Here is a 23,710-nt window from a genome sequence, read left to right on the forward strand (position 1 = left end):
ATATATCACAGTTCTTCAAGCACTTTATCAGATGCTGTTGTTAAGAAATAAATACAACTGGTAGTGTAGCAGTACAGTGAACTCAAAGCTGCTCTAGTTTGAATTAGTATTATTTGGAGATGGTGCTTACTTGCATTGCACTGTAGTGCTTGTGAAGGTTTAGAGTTTAACATCAATTTCAGTAGACATAGTTAAAAAATGAAAATGGCCTATATGTGTTAGCCATTAAAAAAGTGTGCATTGTTTCTTGTGCCTTGAATTTAGTCAAATTTATCTCATGAGTTACTTTAGCCAGAGTTTAAGTTGACAAAGTTGTGCAAATATTCAGAACAAATCTAGATGGGACTTGCCAACTGTCCTTTTCAAGTCCTGTGAATTCTGTGAAGGCTCAGGTTTGAGAAACAGCAGTTCCCTTTCTTCCTTATTACTGCTCTTCTCATCCAGGTTTTTATTTTGCCCATTTTGTTACATCCCTGAAATGAACATATAGCTCTGCAATGGGGTTGAAACTAGTAGGTAGTGCCATTGGAGCAAAGGCGTGGGACAGTTATCCACAAGAAATGTGGCTGAAAGACTTGTGTGGCTTCCTATCTGTTCTCAGTGAGCTTTTGTCTTGTCTTCTTGCTTGCTGGAATAGATTAGAAGCCATTGTAAATCTACTGATGTTAATTTTTCTTCAAGACATGGTTCATTATCAACTGAAAGAGTATCTAAAGCATATGGGTTAAATAAAAAAAAAAAAAAGAATGAAGTGTGTGTTTTCTCAGCTTCCTGTGTTTGTGTTCTGTTTATATGTAGTTAAGGTTGATGTCTGGCTGCCTCCCCACAGTTTGAACGTAAGCTTAGACTCTGCTGCTGCTCACTAGGTCCAGATGTGAACAGACACATCGGGGACCTGGTGGGAGTGCCGAAGTGGGCATGAGGGACAGAAGCACTTGGTAATGGCATGTTCAGGTGCGGAGGATGTGTGTTCTTTGAAGGCATGTGTGGGAGTGCAAGTGCCAGTGGATGGACATGGTGAGACTGAGCAGAGGTGCCGGACCCCAAGAAGGCTGCTCGAGGTGCTTGGACAACAAAGCAAGCTGTTTTATTTTGTTAGACCAGTGTAAAACTTTTCATATATATATAAACATAATAATAGATTTGCAAGGTTTTGGTCTAATTGCTTAAGTTTCCTTTTTTTTGATGATATTATTTTAGGATTTTTCTGTTGACTGGCAAAACTGAAAGATTGTGTAACATAAAGCAAATCTTCATTACTCTCTTACTTCACAACTGCATGAAGGAATTTATGTTGTATATTTAGTAGCTCTGCTTAAACAGCTTTCTGGGCATCAGGGAAGACCTTATTCTTCAAATCAGCCTAATTTTCAGATTTTCTTGTAATACATAAAGTCCCAGCCTTGATGTAGACTCTTTTCCACGTGTGAGGAAGTATTGTTTGTGCCTTCCTTCTTTAAGAATTAAAATCCTGTATGTTCCACTGGAGTATCTCACCTTTTTTCCTAAAAGCATTGCATTATTTGACTTTTCTTCCTTTTTGTCAGAGATGCTAGTATTTGAAAGAAAGCATAATTTAGAGTTCTGGTTCAGAGAACTGCAGATGTTGCTTGGAAGGGACATCTGGAGGTCATCTTAGTCCAGCATCCCACTCAAATCAGGACTATTGCCAACACTAGTTTAGGTCAGTTACAGCTTTGTGTAACTGAGCATTTAAAATCTGCAAGGACAGACTCCAGTGTCACTTCTCTGGTAACCTGTTCAAGTGCTGTGCTGCCCTCCTGGTGAAAATGTTTTTCCTAGCGTTCAATTTGAACTTGCAAAAAAACTACGGAGAGTTTGGTTCTGTTGTCTCTGCTGCTTTCTTCAGGTAGCTTTAGGCACCTATTAGTTTTGTCCTTCGCCTCCTCTGACAGATTGAGCAAGCCCAGTTTCCTCGACATCCGTTACCGGGTCAGGTGCTCTAGGCCACTGACCGCCTTGGCAGCCCTTTGCTGGACCGTCTCCAGCTTTGCCACATTTCTGTGGGGCTGAGGCCCCCAAACTATTCATGGCTTACAGTGGTAGAGCAGGAGTTAGATGTCTTCATTCCTGGTTGAGTCTTTCCTATACAGGAGTAAAGGATGTTTCTCTGCTAGAGGTCAATGTCTGTACCACCTAGAAGCAGTCTACTTAGCTTTAGTTATTTTTCTAGGTATGGAATCAGAATGATGGGATTTTTAAGGATGATCTAAGGATCTCAACAGCTGGAAACGCAGAAGAGAAAAGGGTGAATGTCATCTGAAAAATGAGAGAAACTAACAACTCTATTGCATTTTCCTTCTGTATAGGATGGATAGTCTTCTTTGGAAACTTAAATGAACTTCGTGGTAGAAATTAGATTGACACAATGCCTGTTTCGTGGAGACCTTTGACTGATTTACTGTGAACATTAACTGAACATGTGCTTAACTGAACAAACTGGAGACTTACCGGAGACTCATTTGTCAGCTAACCTCTGCAGTAGCTCATGAAGGTGTAGAGCTGTTGCTAAAGGGAGTAAATATTCCTGTGTTTTCAAAGTGAGGCATGAAATGAATAGAGGAGAGCTCATGATCTCAAAACAGAATGTATGATTGCACTCTTGGTTCCTGAGAATAGCCTTTTGAGTCCTTTAACCAGTTTTATCCAAATATAGCTGTGGAATAAACATGTCTCACATCCAAAGTCCTTTGAGTAGGTGCGCGGTGCTTACCTGTTTGGATGGCCTGCTGTGTTCACTGGTTTGTTGGCACAAGTTTTGCACCAAATCAGATGCAGTACTTGTGATGAGGATCTGCAAGTGATATGAGATGCAAGATACAGCGTTGTTACTTTTGTTTGTGGAAAACCTTTACCTGCAGAACTGGGATGGGGTGTGTGAAAACAGAATTTTGAGAACATGGAGCAGGATTTTGTGTCTCAGATCACTTTGATTTCAATGCTGAATGGAAAGCATAGCAATCCAGGAGAAAGCAGCACAAGATTGTAACTCATAAGTCCCGCCAAGCTTAAAGACCGAGTATACTAGCTGGAAAGGATAGCAGTACTCAAGTTGAGTGCTAGCTCATCAAAGGTGACTGCTGAACTGAGGGAACAGAAAGTTAACTAGTATGGGCCTTTAAAATGGGCTGAAATTGCAACTTGGAATCGTAGAGTGAGTTTGTTAAGGCATTGTGTTTTTGCAGTTTTTTCCTTACAACACAACAGTTCTGTATTGCAGTAAGAAAGGGGATGAATAAATTTAATTATTCTTTGGATTTCTTACCTCACATCAAATTTCCATGGCAGGCTACAAGGATACCAAAGAAAGTAGTTCTAACATATTGAATGAGAGGTATGTTGTGCCTTAAACTGCTTGCTTCTATAACTGTTCTATGGCAGTCGAAGATTAAAATAGTCTAGCTAACATTGCAGTGTTCTCTTACTTAGCAATAACTCTCAACTATGTGCGTAGATACATTGTGAAAACGTGGACAAAGAATTATCAAATAAAATCTTAATTTGAAATTTCATGGGGGACTTAGTTTCAGCTTTCTTTTGGGGTCAACACAGAAACCTCTGTGGTGAAGGTGTGCAGTTAAGGATGAACAGGAAGGCGAATTGCAAGAGTGGGACCTACCTACCTATGTGCTGAGTATGATGACTGAAAATTTCTGTCGAGGGATAAAATAGAATGCTACAGTGTGATTTCCAGCAGCACTGTGGCATTGGCACAGGGCTCAGTTAAGACAGGAACTGTGGATTGAAGCATCATTTATGATCTTTCTTCTTTGATCTTAAGAATAGCTGCCTGTAGGATCTATCCTGGCCAACCAGCTATGACTGCCCGATTGCTTTATGGGGTAAAAATCTGTGGTGTGTTGTGATGTTTAAACTGAAGAACTTGCCCTTTTTGACTTTTTTTTTTTTAAGCAGCGGTATGGAGAACTTGGTGGCTGGCTCCACTCTTCCTCCGCTTTTTCCAGATGAAGATGGATCTAAGGAAGTTAGTGAAATTCCTGTAACTGGGTAAGCAACTACTTCTTTTTAACCTTCAGCTGATAGATACTATCTCTAGACTTGCCAGGAAGACTGTTTCAGTGGGAAGAGTGTGTTCTAAGTAATTTAAAAAAAAAACAAACAAACCCAGCAAAAATAAATCTCTCAGCATTCCCTTGGCCTTGATAGAACATTACAGAAATGTATTTAGGAGAAACCAGGACTCTTCTGAACTGATGGAAATGATCACAAACTTTTCTTTAACACGTCTTATCTTTAAAAGTTTACTTTCCTAGGATTTTAGTCTTTAAGACAAATTTAAACAGCGTGATGGGGGCAGAGAGGATGTATCTGTTGGCCACAGTGGTCCATGCTAAATAAATTATTTCTATTAAAGATATACTGTTCATCACTGATCTCTGAAAATCACTGAGAAACTGATGTGTTTCATTTTTGTCAGACTGACTCTGCTTTTACAGACTGAAACAACGGCCTCTTTTAAAATCACAGTGACAAAAAAAGTTGTCTTTTAGGAATACGTGGGATTCTTGCTGTGTTTTGATACTTGAAGTTTCTTTTCTGTCTTGTAAAGCACCAAGCAATAAAATTCAGACTTTGAAGGCAGGTAAAGCCTTTTACAAAATGAATGTGGACACAGTTGCTTCAAGCAGGTCTGAATTTGGATTTTCATATCTGGGACTTCAAGCTTGCTGGTGCCAAATGAGGTACATGTTCAAATTAGGTTCATGTTTAAGAGGTATTAATGTGTTGAATGAGCTTTCATCAGCTTTCACTGCAAATGGCTATTTTCTATAGCTGTATTCTACATTAACAGGAACAATTATTTTGAATATTTGGCTTGCATGGAAGCAGATGAACAAAGTGGACATGAAGCATATGCTGCTGTTATAGTAATTTTCATGAATGTAACTGAGCAAGACCAAGTAATTTTTAGCATGGCTCAAGAAGGGGTTAGAATCTGAGATGAGTCCCAAAACCTTACATCGATTTGCTTACCGAGGTCAGTGGTGAGAATGACTATGGGGTTCTTGCCCCAAAATATATGCTCATCTCTGTCTACCTGCCTTCAGAAATATTTCTGCATGTTTGCTTTTATCTTTTTTGCCTCCAGACAGCTTGCTCTTTCTTGGAGCAGGGATGATCGATATGGCTCTTGCAACGAAATTAAATAGTGGCCGTTCAGGAGCCTGTTGGGAGCTAGTCATGTTTGTGCTTTAAATACCCACATGTATCAACAGGAGATTGTGTTGAATGAAGTTCAGTTCAAAATCATACACAACCACAAACCTTTAAGTGTGTTTGGGGAGAAATATATTAAATGCATCGAGAAAGGTGTATATTGGTTGAAGATGAAACCATTCGTTTCAAATTCCTTATGGTATTTTTTGGGAAGTGTGGATTCATGCTTTCTGATTTCTGATCCAACGTTTACTTGACTGACAGTTGTGTAATCAAAAGCTTCACTAAAAATGAAACAAAATAACTCTTTAAAAATCAAGCTGTCTTTGAAAGTCCATAGTAACTATGGTAGGTATAGCAGTTGCTTGGTTGGAACAGCCAGTTCTTCAAAATGACTCTTTAAAATCTGTTTTTTTTTTTCCTGCTAGTATAAGAACTGAATATATTTGCAATATTTTGCATGTTTTAGAAGATTAGGGAGGAAATGATTTGGCAATATGACGATTAAATTTTTTTCCTTTGCTATTATGTGCTTTTTCAGATTAGCTCATTCTGAGAGTTCATTCAGTGGTGGAACTTCACAGTCTGTGAATAACCCAGATTTGGTAGAGGATTTGTCACAGGTTCAGCAGCTGCAAAATGAGTCCTCTAATACTGCTGAAAACACTGAACAGAAGCCTGAGGAGGAGGTGAGATCAAATAATAGTGACTTCTCAATGAAGCAAAACCGTGGAGTTTTGTCATTATGGTTTGTCTTACCTACTCAGGTTTTTTTGGATAGGATCAGAAATTTTCATCCATTTGCCATTTTCATCTTTTGGTTCTCTCTGTTTTTTTCCTATTGCACAACTGCACGCAGATAGCCAAGGAAAGCTGGCAGTCATAATGTATGGAGAACAACATGTTTCTCTAGCTTAGCCAGCAGGGTCCACAGGCTGGTACTGTTCGGTCTTTTTCGGAAGACTGAATGTTGAACTGCCGGAACTTATTTTATCTCCTGTGAGTCCAGATAGCGAGACCATCGTACCCTTCTAGGAGTAACTGATGTCTTTGAACTACCTTAGACTATAGCTTGTGTACCATCTTGCACTGGTTTTTGGTGACTATATCATGAAGGAACTGAAATTCGACAAGGAAGTGGTTCTCTGCTTTTTGATAGATATATTTGATCTTCCTCCTTGTAGTCTGCCTTTAGCTGTGAGGTCCTTGTACAATTGAGGAAGTAGTAAAATTCCAGAAAGGGAACTAAAACTAGCAGGATGGCAGGAACACGTTGATCTGGGGAGAGATTAGAAGTACTGAAATAGTTGTATGTACATAGCATAAGAAAATAGTATTGTCCAGAGATTGCTGTAGTAGTAGTAGTAGTATGAAGCCAAGAGGCTGGGTGCTAATTGTGTTATTCCTGTGAGCTCAGTGTGCCACAGGCAAATCTGACAACATTCCCTCCTTTGGAGTTTGTTCGTTTCTCTGTTGGAATTGACTAGTGGGAAAGAAAGCGTATAGAGTAGATTAGAATAGAAAAGCCTATATACTGTCCTTTCACCCACATTTTGGGCACAAAATGTGTGAAGGCAAAAGATCTAGAAGGGGAAAAATAACTATTTAACAATTGTTAACTAATACACAAAATCTCTCCAAACGTGATATTGAGGTAAATGACTGGGGGGAGGGTATGTGAGGGTGAAAATTCTTAAAAAACCAAAATGAAACAAACAACTAATCAAAAAAAGTATTTACGGTTGCATTAGCTAGGATGATAATTTCATGGGTTAGCAATCCTCATGCCTTTGCAATCAGAAGTTGATGCAAATGTTATTTTACTGTCCTTGTGGACCAGAAGATACTGCAAACAGCTTTTCACATGAGACTTCTTTGGCTTTGCTTAGTCAGGATTGCTCTAAAGTAAGGTTTGAAACTTACATCCATGGAGAGGATGTGTTGCAGCAACATACTCCTGATGCAGATGTTTGAGACATGAATATTTATTCCTTCCAGAGGTGGTAATTCTTTTCCTTCAAGCTGAATTTTCTTCCATTTTCATTTTACAGCAGCAAAGAACTAAACGAGGAGGCTGGGCCAAAGGGAGAAAGAGGAAGAAACCTCTAAGGGACACCAATGCCCCCAAATCCCCCCTCACAGGGTATGTGCGATTCATGAATGAGCGTAGGGAGCAGCTTCGAGCGAAGAGACCTGAAGTTCCTTTCCCTGAGATCACCAGGATGCTGGGCAATGAATGGAGTAAACTGCCTCCTGAGGAGAAACGGGTACTCCCTTTTCCTTGTTGGGTTATGATTACTGTTAAATGGGAATATTGTTGTTTAGTGAGGAAGTTAAAATAGGCTTTTCGTTGAAGTTGTGTATAGGCATATATTTCAAAATAAGGGGCGCAAGTCTTCCAGAGTTCAAATAATGAACCCTGGTAGGGCTATAACATCTCATCCAGGTGTGATTTGAAGAGAACTGCATCCTCTGAATAGTGCAAGAATATATTCGAAACAGGGAGGTGTGCTTGTGAGACATCCCATGGTTTATGTGATTCATCTGGATGTAACTCTGTACTTAACTCGGGTACAGCTGAGGTTTCCAAGGCCAAAGTCACTGGAAGGATGGGGCAGCCATTTACTCGCTGTGGGTGGGGAGAATTCAGTGGAATTTCAGAGCTGCTTGGAGGATTTTACAGTTCTGTTTATTTTACAAAGTCATCAATGTATATAAACATCTGGTGTCTCAGAGTAAGACAAGCAGACCTGAAAGGACAGGTTACTGAAGGAGTTGGTTAATGTGAATATACTTCTAGACAATGTTTTAAAGTATTGCTAGCCGTAGAAAGAAAGTTGAGATCTGTATGATGGATGGGACAGTGGGAGGTATGTATTCTAGTTTCTACACAAAGTACCTCAGGAAAAGGATTTTTCCCACCTTTCAGTCATAATCTGATGTATTCTAATTGAGACTGTTGTGGCCTTCTGCACTGTCTGATATGTGAGTGAAGACCGAGGCAATGTTGGGTCTGGTTCTTTTAACTCCTTCTGGAATGGACCTTGTTATCGCTAGTGGGTGTCTTACCATTCACACCCAGTTGCCAGTTGGATATGACAGCAAAGCAGTAGTCAAATCACAGTGCAGCTTGATGCTATCGTATGGATTTATCAGGACATATAACTTTCATAAATACTTTAAGGAAAAAATAATTCTTACATTTTTATGATGGCTGGATGAAAAGTGGGGTGGTGCAAAAAACAGGAGTTCTTTTTGTTGCTTTTTACTAAGTTTGTAGAATGCAAGTTATACAGAGATATAAAATGGTGTATAGGCATAGCATTTTAACCATAATGGAAAATGTGTGTCAAGGCAAAGCAGTTGATTTGGGAACAGATTTGTAGTGAGAATGATGTTACTGTCAGCTGGGAAAGGAGGGAAAGAGAATAAGACATTCTGCTCCTCTACTCCCTGCCCTTAACATATTCTTGTCATATCTGAGACAGATTTTAAACCTAGGAAAAAGGAGACTGAGTCCGAGTCTCTATTCTGTGTGCTGCTTTTTCAGTCTCTGGTGAATCTGTCCTGTTTTTGAGTAAAGCTGTGAGTCTCTAACCTATAGCAGGCCAGGGAAGGGCTGTTGAGCACTTCCTTCCCTTCAGTTTCTCCTGCCCTTTTTTATTAAGGCAGTGAAGGCCACTGCTGCCTCAGAACCCGTATCTGTAATGTCACAGCCCAAAATCCTTGCTGAAGCTGAGTAAGCTTGGTTTTGGTTAGCTAACAACTATGAAGTAATTCTCCTGAAGCAAGCAGTGGAGTCATAGTATACTACTGCTGTGCAGGTTGGCATCCCATAATCCAGGGGAAAGCATGTCTGACATTCTGCTCTGTGGCTGATCTCCAGCAATTAGCAAACTAGCTGTCTGGTAGAAAAGTTGAAGGGAAAGTCTCTAATTTTTCCCTGTTCCAGCCCTGTAGTCTTGCTTTTGTATTTGGTCAGGATAGGGGCAGGTCAATTGGGCTGATTGGACTGACCATATAGCGAGTTTCCCCCAGATGAAGATCATTACTATAGTCATAAAGTAAACACCCTAATAATTATTCTCCTTGTTATTCCCTTGTATGGGGAAATACCTACTGACATGTATAGATCTGTGCTAGAAAACTTAGGACATCTACTTACAGGTAGTTCAGCAGAATTCATTCTCACTGATTCAAAACAATCCACCCAAAACATGAGTTAAGTAGGAAAAACTTGCGTTGTTTTTAACTCTGTTACTGCACTCTTTCAGCATCACATTGCTGGAGAAGGGAAAGAAGATACAATGTCTGATGGAAGAATACAATGTCCAAATGCAATGCAAACCTAGCATCACCAAATTTGCACCCCAGTCCAGAATGTTTACAGTGCCCTTAGCAGGGTCAAAACAATGTCACTAATGCATGGAATTTATAACTGTTACATGAATTGCTATGATGACTTAATGAAAATAAAAGGCATACCAAGTGACCAAGGTTCACTCTGATTTAATACTTCCTTTGAATTTTAAACTCAGTGGGGGAAAAAATTGGGAAGGCAGCTATTTTCTTGAAAGGATCCCATTAGTAAGTGTTGTGACTGCTCCTTAAATGGTTTTCAGTTCATCAGTTTCCCTAAGGAATTCTCCAGTTACTCGTTCTGTTATGCAGATGTGTGAAATGTCTTCAAGCTAGGAAAAAAAAAAATTAACCTGAATGCAGATAGCTTACATTGATATAACCTGGGCTTTTTTATATTTATGCTACTCTTTTCCCATGGCTGTGATGTTTTGTTCACATCTCAGATGGGGGAGGTCTATGTCTGTAGAAGGATAGTGCTTTTTGTCTGTGGGGCGTGAAAACAAGAGTGTATTGGCACTCCAGTGTTACAGAGCTGAACCTTAAAGCATGATCTGTTAAGGCATTCTTGTTTAGTGGCATTTCATCCTGGCCACAGAAAGGCAATTCTGAAGTATTTGGTCTGTAACACGTAGGTAATACTCAGTTGAGTTGAATGGCTTAGTAGCAGGTTATCTCTAGGTCTAAGAAAAGAGTTAACACAATAGTGATTTGAATTTATTAAAAAAAAAAAAAGAGAGAAAAAGGGAACCCAGAATACAGTAATTCTATCCAGAAGTCTTATGTCTCTGCATCTCGCAGACATTCTCATTGGTTCTTCACTCCTTTCCTATTTGCATAGGTGAAATGGATCAGCACTTCATCTGACAAGTTGTTTTTCTTCCCTTCCTCCTGAAGGGGAGGAAACTCCCTGAAACTCTTGGACTTTTTTGTTTCAGCGGTACCTTGATGAAGCAGATAGAGATAAGGAGCGTTATATGCGGGAGCTGGAGCAGTATCAGAAGACTGAAGCCTACAAAGTCTTTAGCAGGAAAGCACAGGACAGACAAAAAGGCAAATCACACAGGCAAGGTATTGAATGGGACAAAATACACGCCTAGCTGGAACAGCAGAAGATTCCCAGATAATCATGTAGCCTGGCACTCATTTACAGCCTTTAAATCAAAAGCTTGTTAAAAAGTGAATGTGTTCTTTCTATGGCATTTGCATCAGCTGTGTGTGAAGTGATTAGATTTATGTAAATTTAACTGTATCTAGATTGTATTGGAGGATGTGCATTAAAAGCATCACAGCTTCTATGTGACTTGCTAGGAAAGCTGCACAAGCCTTCTGTCTATAACTGTTGTGTAGTTATGGTTGTGCAACTGATTTAATTCTTTGATTCTTTTTCAAATCATGTGTCTCTTGGGCATTTATGGTTTATTTTGTCTTTTTTCAGACGGAGCAAGACAGCCAGCCCATGATCATGAGGTAAACCTCTTCGTTCTACACTTACAGCGGTGGCTAGATTTTTCAGATGATGAACATTTCTAGTGAAGTCAATGAAAAACAGTTTATGCCAGTTGAAGACCCGAATCAGAGGTTTAGAGTATGAATACTTCCTCTTCCTGTGCAGTTTTTGATCAAAAGTTAGAAACAACTGAGTACTCTTATGCTCACATTATTGTGATGAAAACTAAATTTAGTAAGTCTTGGGCAGGTACAAATGATCTAAGATGAAGTATGAGTGTAGGGTACGCTTAAAGCATTGATCCATTTTGCAAAGTTAAATAAATGAATGGGTGCAAGTCAGTATAATTGAGCCTTTAAGTATCTGGTGTGTTAGAGGTTCAACTTGCAAAATTTTTACTTTGAAATTTTTCAAAACAGAGAATTTTAATTATTATTTGGTAATAACAAATTGGTAATAACACCAAGGTGGAACTCACAAATAGCTTGAGACCTAGATAAACCTTCAAAGTTAGCACCTTTAGGTTTCTGTTTTGAGGTACTGATTTTCCACAGCCACGTGAATGCTTGTGGCTTGCTTGGAAAGAAAATTGGTAAAGTAACCAAATCACTGGGAGATGTCTGGCTTAAACCTCCTCCTGCCCCACCTCCCTGTGTAAATATTGGAAAAGAATAATAATGTCTGGAGATAAGATACCTACGCTGTATTTAGAGACATATCAGAAATCTTGTGCATCCTGGCTGACTATGGCATCTCTCCCCTTGCAGTGCTGAAACTTTCTCTCTCCACTTGTATTACCTAGGGCCACAGAGCTGCTCTCCTAGTTACCAACAAACTGCAAACAAAAAGCAATGAAAAATCTTGTTTGTACGCAGCCTCTTCACTTGTGAGCAGTAGGCCTTTCTGAAAGAGCTGTTACTCTTTTTGAGGTTTTTTTGCCTTGGGAAAACAATCAAGTTGCTCTTTAATGTGTTCATTACAATAGTGACAAGGCTGTGCACTGCTGAGAGGCAACTACCGGTATTGTCTACTTGAAGGAAAACAAGTTTTACTTCCAGGAAAATGCTTAGGTAGCAAGTTTTCAGTATGTCTTTTTATTAACTCTTAAAGGAAGTACTTGTGGTAAGATTAATCTGTAGAAGTACATGGTCCCCAGGATTTCTGATTCTATAGTCACTGTATGGAAGCTTGTCTTTAATTGTACAAAAACAGATTACTGAAGGCTTTAAGTTCTAGGTTAACTGTGATGTGTGCATAACCTCTAAATTACACAGGTGGCAAGCTACAAATTGAGCGTCTTACCTCATTGTTCTAACTTAAGCTATCATTGCTGAAATCTCATGTCGTAAATGCAGTTAAAAAGGAGTCCTCCATACCCTGTGGGGCTTTTAAGCTTCATCAGATAGTTATTATATAGTTGAGCTAGCAACATGTTAGGCAGGCATCCTCTTCTGAAAGCCTGTGCCTTCACTTCACATTTTTCAGCTTTAGATTATAAAATTCCACATGCTTATCATGCAATATGCTTTCACATCTTTTCTGCAAGGGAGTCAAGTATTATAATCTTGCACAGACAAGGAACAGGCAGGAAAGATTTAGATTGCTTTTAGAAGTATGTTCTCAAGTTGTTACTGGAAGCAAGACTAAAGCTTGTTGTTGTCGTCTTATCCACATGGACTCTTATTATTGTGTTTGTGATTAGTAGGTACGATCTGATGAAATGATAATCTTGAGACAGTATAAGAACTTAAGGTCAAAGAAACCTTTCCTTCTCCCCTCACCCTACTTTGATGTTCATGATTTACTTTCTGTGGCTCAGTGTTGAACTAATTTTAAATATTGTGTATGACCTCCAAAAAGTGTTGCAATGAACAATTCAAATACGAATTATAATGAAAAATATCAAAAGGATGAGGCTTGGCAAGGTGAGAGGAAACTTTTAATAGGCAGATATAGCCATGAGAAACATGGAGACACTGTCTCAGTGAGCTTATCTGTGGGCATGAAATAGAATGTCTTTATCCTCCAAATCCTAGTTTCATAAATATGACATATAGCCATATACACTAGAACTATTAATTGTCATCAGCAGTGACTGAACCATTAGTTGTTCTCCGTTGTTCTGTTATTGCTTCTTTCCTCAAGTGGTTTGATTCAGAGTAGGTTTAGCTTCATTTAGTCAGTTACACAACATCTTACTGGCAAGATTTCAAGGATTTATACACACGTCAGGGAGATTAGGCATTGTCTGGTAGTGTCGACAACCTTTGAAGACGGGGAAATGGCCACCTTAGTGTGAGCACACAAGAAGAAAACAGTCTCATTTTTTTGAGAAGTAGTGTGTGTATTACATCTGTTCCTCATGTTGTCTGCACCTGACCGTACAAGGAAGGATGAGCTTAACCCCCCCAAAATCTCATCTTTTTACTATAACATGTCTCTGTGAATTTCAAGTCTGGTTTGTTCTGGAACCTCCAAAGATCAACCTCAGTTTTAATAACCAGATGAGAATGGTATTATTTGTTGACACTCTGGAATCATCTCAATCTTATTTAGGGCAAATGATATAAACAATAATTTTGGTTCTCTTTTGATTTGAGGGATGGCAAAATGATATGCAGCCTGAACAGACTGGGCCTTTTCAATAGGAGGTAATGAAAACCCTATGATTTTAATCCTGAGTGAACCTCAGAGTGGCTTAAGTACTTCAGAGCTCTCAAGAGGATCTTTTATGTGCTGGGTAATGTATTCTGTAATGGAAGAGTGCTGATGTTTTTCATTATCACTCTTCTGTTTAGTAGAATTTCTCGGTTGCCTTTCAGAGGCCGAACAGTTTCATTTAATCACTTTGATATTTTTTTGGTTTTACCTAAAGAACCTGTATACTAGGGCTGGAATAGAATATCCTGTCCTCTTCACGATACCCTCTCCTCCACCATCTGTTCTCTAGGAGCAAGCGATGATCCAAGACAGTGCCTCTTTGCACGTAGGTGGCAATAGTAAGCGTGAATTAGATTATGTAAGATGGATGTCTTAAGTCTTTTAACCAAGCTTCATAACTGCCAGCTTTTCTTAGTGCACATTAATGTTACGATCCTAGATTTTGGGGAGGGGGAATTAATTGCTAACCATCTAGGGAGTGTTCAGACAAAATGAATGCGTTATGCACACTTTTGTACATGACTTCTCATTTCTAAGTACATACTCTTGAGACTTTTTCCCTATAGGAGCAAGTATCAAAGCTTCAGTGAAGAGCATGTGTGATCATGAACCCCTACTGTGTCTCACACAGCTGGGAGGGTTTGTTCCTCCTCCCTCTAGTTCTGCCTGTTTCTAGTGCAACTTCAGGTGATTCAGGCCAAGTGAGCTTTGAGTTCCCACTCAGCAAATGCAGATCATCCCAGCTGTAATTTTACTAGGCAATAAAACTCAGCTTATCTTTTACATTAAAAACAATCGATTGACCATCTCCTCAGGTAAAGACAGAGTATCTGAAGTTCCATCTAGTCTTGTCTGTCTTGGTTGACTGCCATTCAGCTATTCACCCCATTTAGCCCCTTGATGTGGCAGACACCAATATGATACTATGAGCTCAGATGCCAGAATTCCCATATCAGCTGTTAAACATGCTGGTCTTCTGCTAGGCACCAAATCATGTTTGACACCGCATATTTTTGGAGGATGAATTCATGACGCATCGTCAGCTGAGATGTTTGAGAGGTTTGAAAAGATTTTGTTCTCCACAGAGATTCTCTCATGCTTAACTTTGTTTCTATATTAAGTAAGAGGTTGATTGTAGTTGCTGCAGTTTATCAAACCAAATTTGCATTGGCTTTGTCAATAGCAATGCAGGCTTTAAAACAAGCATTAATTCCTATTGGTTTTGACAAGCAGAAATGGTGACTGAAGTGTATCATGGCAGTGTTTTTTTCCTTGAATCAAATTAAGTTTTTTAGGTTTTTTTGATTAAGTTATGGAGCATTCCCTGCTTTAAGAGTTTTTTAAAGAAAGCCTGTTATAGTCACAAACCATAAATTGATGTCAGATCTTCTACACCTGAGATGCTTTCTTAGATTTTATTAGCCTCAAGTTCACATAGTTGAATTCACCAACTTTGTCAGAAATCAGGTGAAGAGCTCTGAAGGTTGACAGAAAACCCTTGACTACAGGCTTTATCTTAAGATGAAAAACCTCTGTTGTGTGGTGAAGTGAAAAAATTTTGCAGTGTTTGATTTTGCAGTATGCAGGAGACAATAGTCCAGTTCTTTCTTTTGTAGAAGGAAGCAGATACAAAGGAGAGATCTGTTTTTGATATTCCAATCTTCACAGAAGAGTTCCTGAATCATAGTAAAGGTATGTTAAACTTTTGCAGAGCCACCTCTTTGCTTTTCCAAAGTTTTTGCCAGATGCTCTCCAGCTGAAGAATCCTTGCACTCTCCCATCTCAGCTCAAGAAATGACTTGAGTGTAGTTGGTCAGTGTTTCTGATATTACCTTACCTTTGTACGAACACAGAGGCTGTAACAGCAGTTTTTCCTGGTGTTGTCTTCCAAAACTATCCTTTTCGGAGAATGTTTCTGATGTTTAAACTTCACTTGCTGTTATTCCAGCCATTCCAAGCTGGATTTGCTGTTCTATAGGATTAAGAAATACCTAAGATACAACACGATGATAATTCAGGCTAGTAAGAAGTATTTTATTTTTTTCCCCTGGATATGTGGAAGATTCCACTCATACGTTTTCTGTTAATGTATTTAGTTCTCAAAGCTGCATGTCCGAAAAGTTTAGGAATTTTTGCCAGATTTCCTGGAGGCTTTCTTGACTAAACAGACTTCGGACTAAATACTTTTCCTGATGATCAACAGAAATGTGTTTTTGTAACTGGTATCTTGTTCGTAGGCTTCTTACCACTGCTGCTAAGCTAAGTCATACTGAATGCATTTGAAATCAGTCTCACAGTCTTCCTTCCTAATCAATTCCCCTATTCACTTACATTCTAGTGCTTTGAATGTCTTCTAATTTTTCTCTCTCTCTAGAAATTGTCTATTTAAGTACTATTGTAGGCACTATCAGAGCTCCATGATATGAGCTTTTTCATCTATAACCAAAATCGCACCATTTGTAAATCATCAGTTGAGCGCTCTAGAACATTCTGCTTCATTGCCTACCAATCATAGATAATGGGTTTTTTATAACTTTCTGACTACATGGGAGTGGGTTGATATTCACAGCGCGTGAAGCTGAGCTGCGGCAGCTGCGTAAATCCAACATGGAGTTTGAGGAGAGGAATGCTGCTCTGCAGAAACATGTTGAGAGTATGCGTACCGCGGTGGAGAAGTTGGAGGTGGATGTGATACAAGAGCGTAGCCGCAACACAGTGCTGCAACAGCATCTAGAGACTTTACGCCAAGCACTGACAACCAGCTTTGCTGGATTCCCACTACCAGGTAAGACTCTTTTCCATATGAATGTCTGACATGTTAAATTTAACTTCTAATGTTTATACAATGATGTGAATTTACAACATGTGGCCTGCTGTTGTAGCTCCATGGTCTTGGCTGTTTCTGAGGTCTTGTATTAGATAATGAAATCTTTAAATACTCACAGGGGAAGGTTCAGTGTCAGTGCTTCATTTCAATGTGGCAATTTTTTTCTTACTACTCTTACTCTCCTTTTCCTAATAAAGTGAGACACACATTCAGTCTTTGCTGCTCTTCGCTTGTTCTATGAAAATGTTGTTAAACAGAAAAGACAGGACCTGCAAGTTTCTTGATTAAAAGAAAGGCTGCATCTGTATTGTGAGATGCCAGGGAATCCACTTAGATACTGTGAATGCCCAGCTGAAGAAGTTTGTTATAATGGACTATGAGACCCAAAATCAAAGCAAATCATGCCTCGTTAGTCCTGGTATCCTTGGAACTACTCATTTTGTGGAGTTAGGAGGACACTGTTTTACAGAATCTGTCATGAGAGGTGGTGCATGGCCAAATCGCCTCCTAGAGCGGTTTGCATGTTGGCACAAATTGCCCTTGGCACATAGCCTGAACTTTTTGGAATTGCTGCAGCCATCTAAATATTTTGTGACTCATTTTACTGTTTTAACTATAGGTAGTGGGGAGATACCCACGATGGAAACTATTGATTCCTACATGAATAGGCTACACAGTATTATTATGGCTAACCCACAGGAGAATGAGAACCTCATAGCCACAGTCCGAGATGTGGTGAACAGACTTGAACGCTAGCGACTGGGTAAGTGCTCACTCTCAGGCTGCTTTTGTTTGGCATCTACTCTGTACCTCTGGCGCTTGTTCGGATGCTGATTCTTGTGCTGATCACCATATTGTACAGTCAAAAAGTTTTCTTCCTCACAGGAGCAGGTTGCCTTAATGAAAGTCAAATGGGGTTGAAAATGTCCAAGAGCATTAAAGGGTTCTGAAATTCCCCTTACCTTGAAGATCTTTTGTATAAAGACATAAATAGCTGTTTGTACTATTATTCATTGTTTGTGTAACATGAACAGGGATAGGGACAGAATGGTGTAAGAAAAGGAAGAAAAATTATCTACATTTTAGTAACAGAGTGGCTAAATTAGAAGAAGGTTCTTTTCTTGAGTAAAGTAAACCTGAAAAAATCTACATTAATTGTAGAATCTGATGGTCACAGTGAAATTTTGTCTCAAGAGGTTACGGGTTAACTCATCTCTGTTGAGAACTGCAAATACCCTACAGCTGCCTGCTCTGTAGCACCTGTAGTCAAGCTCTTCTGGTTATGAAGGCTTACATGTAAATGAAGCACTGATGCATGGTTCAGGCTATATGTAGCATTTGCTTAGACTTTAATGATGATGTGGCTTATACATAGATTATTACTGAGCTCATGATTCTGTATTTTTGCTTCTGTTTAACAGCTTAGAAAACTGTAATAAGGAACTGAACAGAAAAATAAATCAACAAAGTAGTAGCAGTCCTTCTGCATTCCTGTGCTGCTTTGCGTTTCCCCCACCACTTACTCCCCCACTTGCCCCATGATGCACAGCACTAGACAGCCTTGAGGAGTTTGCCTGCTTCTGTTTTAGCTATGTACATACCTGGGTTCTTTAGGTGTTTATTATGTAGAGGTGTACTGTACATGTCTTGATTAGTGTTTAGAAATGCAAATAAAGCTGCGTTTAGCCATCTGCAAATACAAAGACAGGGCTTTTCATCCTTTCTGATTCTGTCCTGTTGTGATACTGTGTAGAACAGTTAATTACATGTTCCCCATTATAGTGTGGCTTAAGCTAAAAGATCATTGTCCTTCCAGAGGGTAGCCAGATGGAACGGACTACAGTTCCAAGAGATGACTGAACTCCCAGCAGAATAAAAAAGTGCCTTTACTGCTGCTATTTATGAAGGGAACAGCTTGTCGATCCAGGTCTGGGATTTTTCAATAGCACGTCAACCTCCTCATTTTCGTACAGTGTTTTCAATTAGCACTCTGAAGCTCAGAAAGAGAATCAGGGGATGGGGAGGTTTTACAGAATGTGTAAGAGGGAAAAGCAGTTTCTCATCAATCAATTATTAGAAGGGCATGCCAGGCCCTGAAACAGATGTTTATCCTTTAAGCACCTTGCCAGAAAATTTGTATCTCAGGGCTACTGAAATCTAGACTTTGGTTCTCATCTCAGGCAGATTCTTATTTCCTAAATGATGGACACTTTCTGTGTTCCTAAAAATGCTAACATCTTTCTCATGGATAAATTGAATTCAGCTGTAATTGGTTTGTAAAAAATAAGTCTTGCTTTAGAATTCCTCCTTCCACTTTATAGTTGAAAAATAGGACTCCCTTCCCTTCTTCCCCCTCTCACCAATACCTTCCTTCCTTTCAGCAGCGAAGCAGTGTGAGTCAATTAAAAATATGATTAATAATCACCTAGTTTCATTATAGAAATCGTGCATGTGACTGGATATGATGATCAAGTAATTCATAGGACTGTTAATTACACTGACATTCAGTTGGCAATGATGATTTTTTTTTTTTTTTTTTTTTACAAAAATCTTAGAAAGGAAGAAGGTTGGGCTTTGGATGCAAACCTAGAGAAAAGTAGGGCTTCCCTAGAAGAGAGGGGAAGCTTTGGATGGAAAGATTCAGCTGACATCCGATAAACTGTATGGGCAGAATGTCATCGTCATTGTTCATTTGTTAACAGGCATATGAAGTATATTCTCCTAAATGTAATCTCTATCAACCAAATGGTCTTTTTGAGCTTGAGACACATTACAAATCAATTTCATCAAAAAGTCTATTTATTATGATACTCTTGAAAACCGCTTTTTGTTGGCTCAGTACATTGATTTTAGTAATGATTTGACGATACTAGTGAATGTTTTTGTTTTTCTGTACTGCATGGTAAAGAACTGCTTTGTGCAAACAGTATATGAGGGAGAAGAGGAAGTTCTTTATTGTTTAGCACTCTGTTCTTTGGATGGAAGCAGGAATTCAGTTAGTTCTGCCTCTATAGGCTTCATTGCTATACTTCATAATACTGTGTTTTCAGATTAACAATCCAAAAAGTAATGCCACGGTGCCTATATAATCCTGGCAGATTGTAGTCTTCTAACAGCTATTTTTCTGTTTTGTCTGCAGGTCTCCGTGACCCATGGATGCTTTAGAAATTTTTTTTGGCCAGTGTGGAATAAGAAGCCATGAGGGAGAGACTAGGGGTGGGAGGCAGAATTGCAGGTTTGTCCTGGTCCCTGCCTTTGTGATTTGTCAGTGAGACAAACAGATCAATGCATTAAATGGTCCTAAGAAGCCACGGACACCACCCACTAAGCGTTTGGAACCGTCCTCTGTGTAAACATTTAAGAGCATGCAACTTTTGTGCAATCTTCAGTTTCTGATTAATTTTGCTTGGTGTGAGGGTGTGTATGTTCTGTGGACTGGCTGGCTGTGGAGACAAAATCTCACAGTTTGTGAAATGAAGTCAGCCTACATGTTGTAGTAATAACTTTGATGTGTTATATTGCATACTGTCTTCTAGTGTTTTTTATTTTGTTTTCATGTTGATCTTGTGTGATTACCTTCCCCCACTTTAGTTTTCTTCTTTTGGTCTTGTTATCTGATACTTGCAGTACTGGATAGCAGCGCTTCTGTTCTCCACTGTAGCAGGCAGTCTTCCCTGGTGCACTGTCTTGTCCTACCCTGCCTGCTATGTTTATATAAGTTTTCTTAAGCAGAATCCTGACTTTTTGTGTTAGCCTGCAACTTCTACAATGTGAGTCTGCTCCCTGCTAGAGACTGGCTGTGGCTGGTGCTTTGTGACTTGATTCTGCTAGGAGACAGACTTCCCATCTCCCCCCTCGCGTCAAGCACCTGTCTTGCACATAGCATCCTGCTCTTCTGTGTGAAGGTCTCCTGTTATCTCTTGAAAATGTTTGGTGGAGCATTTTACTACCGCAAAGGTCAGTGGCAATCGAGAGAGAAAGTGAAACGTTAGTTCTCGGTTAGCAGGGAAAATAGGAATCTCCATTTCAGATTAAAACCACAAAGCTTGCCCTTTCTCTGATATGTTGCTCAATCTAATTTAATATTACTGCCTCGATTTTGAGAGTGTGTTCTCGTGGTCAGAGCAGTATTCGATAAAAAGAGAAATGGGGAAGGGGATTGCATTCTTTTTCTGTCCTCCTGAAATCACAGTGCTGGGAAGCAGTATGCCTGGAAGCAGCACAAGTATTTTTGCATGAATTATTAGAGCAAAGAACGTTATTAGCAGCTAGGTCCACATACCAGCCCACAGAATTCTACATTACAGCCCGTAAGTGCTTTCACCTTTTGTACAGTTAAAGTGCAGCCTGTGGAGCCTATAGCATTCAGTGTATTATGTTCCAGTGTGACCTAAATGGCCTTTCACTTACATCAAGTAGAACTCTGCATGCTGGAGTCTGTAATCTTGCTGAGCTACGCCGCACCTCCTGTCAAAGACGAAGGCACCTACTGCCTGCACTAACTTATGCAAATCGTTTGCTGCCCTTTGGTTCCTGTCAAATTGTTAATTCAGGCTTTGGTTGAGCACTTGTTGGACATCTCTGGGCTTTTCATGGTAGTGGATGAAATGCTTTTTCTTCCACATGACAATCTCCTTGCTCCTTCTTAAGAAATCTTAAAGATTTACCTGTTATGAATTGGAGATTGCTTTCATTATTGGAGTGCATTGCAGTCAGCATCACTTTATCTGTAATGCAAGTGTTTGAAGATTAAAAAGCATTTTCTTGTTTTCCCACGCCTTACATATGGACTTCATGCTTGCCTGAAGCCATCTCCAGGTCAACACCTTGTATGTCAGGTCTCTGTTTACTCATGGGCTTATTGCTGTAGTCAAGCAGCAAGGATTTCCATATAAATTCAAGTCTTCCTTCAGGGAGGAAACTCCTTTCTCTTGTCTTCGGTCTCATTTTCAAGACTTCACAAAAAGGAACCTCAATTTTCTGCGTTGACCTCCATTTTCCTTAGCATGGATTAGACCAACGGATGTTGGCATGAACTTTTTTAGTGGTTTCTGTAACAAATGCTGTGGGGGGAAAAAATCCTACAGGTTAACGTCTCCAGAAGAAGCACGGATACCTTCATCTCCTGTATGTATCTTGTTTTTTAGAATTGGTGTTACTGAAGTGGCCAAAAATACACTGCATAGCCAAAAGTTGATTTACAAAATTCTAAAGTTCAGTCTGTGTCATCTTACCTAATAACTGGAGTTGTATCCCATAAAGACTTCAGAAATTGCTATGTAATATGATAGTAGGATGCAATTCCAGGCTGTGACATACACATACCGTAAATAAGGTATGGGTGGCTGCAGGCTGCCCCTGCTTACATAAATTCAATGTAACTATCAGCTTGTGGCATGCTGCTAATACATCATTCTGTTGAGTAGCATGCAAGTGTTATGGGATAGGAAATTTAAGGTGATACTGTTAGCTGTGGGCTGAAAAATCTTTTGCTTTTTTACACAAGGAAGGAGGGGAGGTGGTATACCCATCATGTTAAAGCATTAGGGGAAAGAATAAATTCTTGCTCGCCAATGATGTGACAGATGTTTCATGAAGAAGCTTCTTATTTACATTGATTAACCCTATAAAAATGGATGTTGTCTTTCCAATGTTTTCTGAGTGTCACTTCAGTTTACATTTTTCAGTGTTCACTGATCAAAAAAAAAGGCAAAAAATGAAGTGGGTGTCAAGAAGAGCAGGATAAAATGCTTTTGTCACTTAGAGAAATGTGAAGAGAAATATATGAAAACAGAATCCATTTACTGGATTAATGTGTTTGGAATTGTTGAGATGCCAAGTTTTCTGTACAACGTTTTTGTAATTAAACTTTGGAGTTCTTTTGTTTTTAAAAAGTTGATGTGCTTGTTTGACACTTGCTTCATTAAAAATGTTCAATATTGAATCCATTCTGATTCAACTTTAACTGCATTTTAATGGAAGAACTTTTACTAGCATTGTTCTCGTCTGAGAGTTTTTGGCAACTCCACATTAACCTTTGAAAGGAAATAATGTGCCCCTTCCTCCTCTCCATCCCAAGTGTATCTCCCTCTGGAAAAGCTAAAGGAAGTAGTTATTTTTTATAGTGATGACAACTTCGGAGATCTTCATTGTAGCTAACTTATCAGGGCCCTTCCTGTCATCTTTGTTCCCCAGCTCGACTAACTTGAAAAATGTCATGAGTCTTTTTCCCTCAGCCCTTTTTTGACATCCTTGTCTTCCTTTGTCCTCCTAATTTTCCACCACCGTATTTATTTTCTCTCCTTATAAGAACCTTTTGTATCAAACCTGTTGTCCCCCACTTGGTTTTCTTTTCCCCTACTAAATTTTCATCATGTATCTTCCCTTCTGCTTGCTGAGTCTGAGGCCAAACCGTGGCCTGATGAAATTTGTACTGTGGGAGTAGATCCTCTGTGTAGGAGTTTGGATGACTTTTGCCTGCACTGGTGCCCTTTCTGAGGTCACAGTGCTGTAAGCAACCATGTCTTTATGTTACTTTTGTGGTCCCATCTCATTATTTTGATTGCCATATTAATGCCTGCTCTGTCTGTATACCAGCAGGCTTATTTCAGATGCTGTCTGGGACAGACTGCACATTTAGATTTACAATGCTTTGGAGGTTTTGTAAAACATTGGTTATGAAATAATAAAGATACTAAAAAATAGAAGGGATATAGGGAAATCTGCAATAGGAGAATAGCTGCCATGTGACACTGGCTAGTCCAGAGTTGGAGAAGGTAATAGCGAAACAGGTGCACACCTGGAGGGAAAAAAAGAGCAAAGCAGCTGTCAGTTTGTTATAAAGACAAAGATCTAATTCCTTTCTAGCCTGTGGTGCTGTACATGATGTCAGGAGCAGATGGTGGTCAATCATGCTCAATTTGAGACAATGTAGTGTAAGATTTCCACTTTTTTTTTTCCTGTTTGTTACCCCCTGTTTACTCTACTGCTGGTCAACTGGACCGGCGATTACTAATCATTTAAGGGAAGTTAGGGGGGGTTTGAGGGATTTGGGTCCTTTCAAGAGGAAAAGATCACTTCCTCTTTCCTCAGGCAGGTTCCTGTTGATAATGTGTTTGGAATCTGAAATTAGGTCCTTTTTTAGTCTTTTGCTTCAATTCAGGTGTATCCTTCAGAGTTGCAAGTACACTCAGGCCTGTCCTCTACTTCTACCA

General features: G+C 39.4%; 1 protein-coding gene across 18 annotated transcripts in view; it reads left to right on the plus strand.

Annotated features, from left to right (window-relative positions):
- The window catches only part of HMG20A (high mobility group 20A), a 44,477-nt gene extending 22,037 nt beyond the window's left edge, over nucleotides 1-22,440 (plus strand). For 10 of the 18 annotated variants that reach the window (XM_075431624.1, XM_075431623.1, XM_075431621.1 and 7 more), the window contains 9 exons: nucleotides 3,934-4,029; nucleotides 5,741-5,888; nucleotides 7,251-7,466; nucleotides 10,497-10,629; nucleotides 10,997-11,028; nucleotides 15,286-15,361; nucleotides 16,239-16,454; nucleotides 17,116-17,259; nucleotides 19,636-22,440. In XM_075431624.1, the coding sequence (XP_075287739.1) occupies nucleotides 3,934-4,029; nucleotides 5,741-5,888; nucleotides 7,251-7,466; nucleotides 10,497-10,629; nucleotides 10,997-11,028; nucleotides 15,286-15,361; nucleotides 16,239-16,454; nucleotides 17,116-17,252 (1,054 nt within the window). In that variant the 3' untranslated portion in view covers nucleotides 17,253-17,259; nucleotides 19,636-22,440. Of the gene's footprint in view, nucleotides 1-3,933; nucleotides 4,030-4,591; nucleotides 4,725-5,740; nucleotides 5,889-7,250; nucleotides 7,467-10,496; nucleotides 10,630-10,996; nucleotides 11,029-15,285; nucleotides 15,362-16,238; nucleotides 16,455-17,115; nucleotides 17,260-19,635 lie in introns of those variants that run through there. The other 8 variants (XM_075431636.1, XM_075431626.1, XM_075431631.1 and 5 more) reach the window with 4 other exon arrangements.
- The last annotated feature ends 1,270 nt before the right edge of the window (nucleotides 22,441-23,710 follow it).

Source organism: Opisthocomus hoazin, chromosome 10 (genome assembly GCF_030867145.1).
Source record: "Opisthocomus hoazin isolate bOpiHoa1 chromosome 10, bOpiHoa1.hap1, whole genome shotgun sequence".
In the NCBI taxonomy this organism is placed as follows: domain Eukaryota; kingdom Metazoa; phylum Chordata; class Aves; order Opisthocomiformes; family Opisthocomidae; genus Opisthocomus; species Opisthocomus hoazin.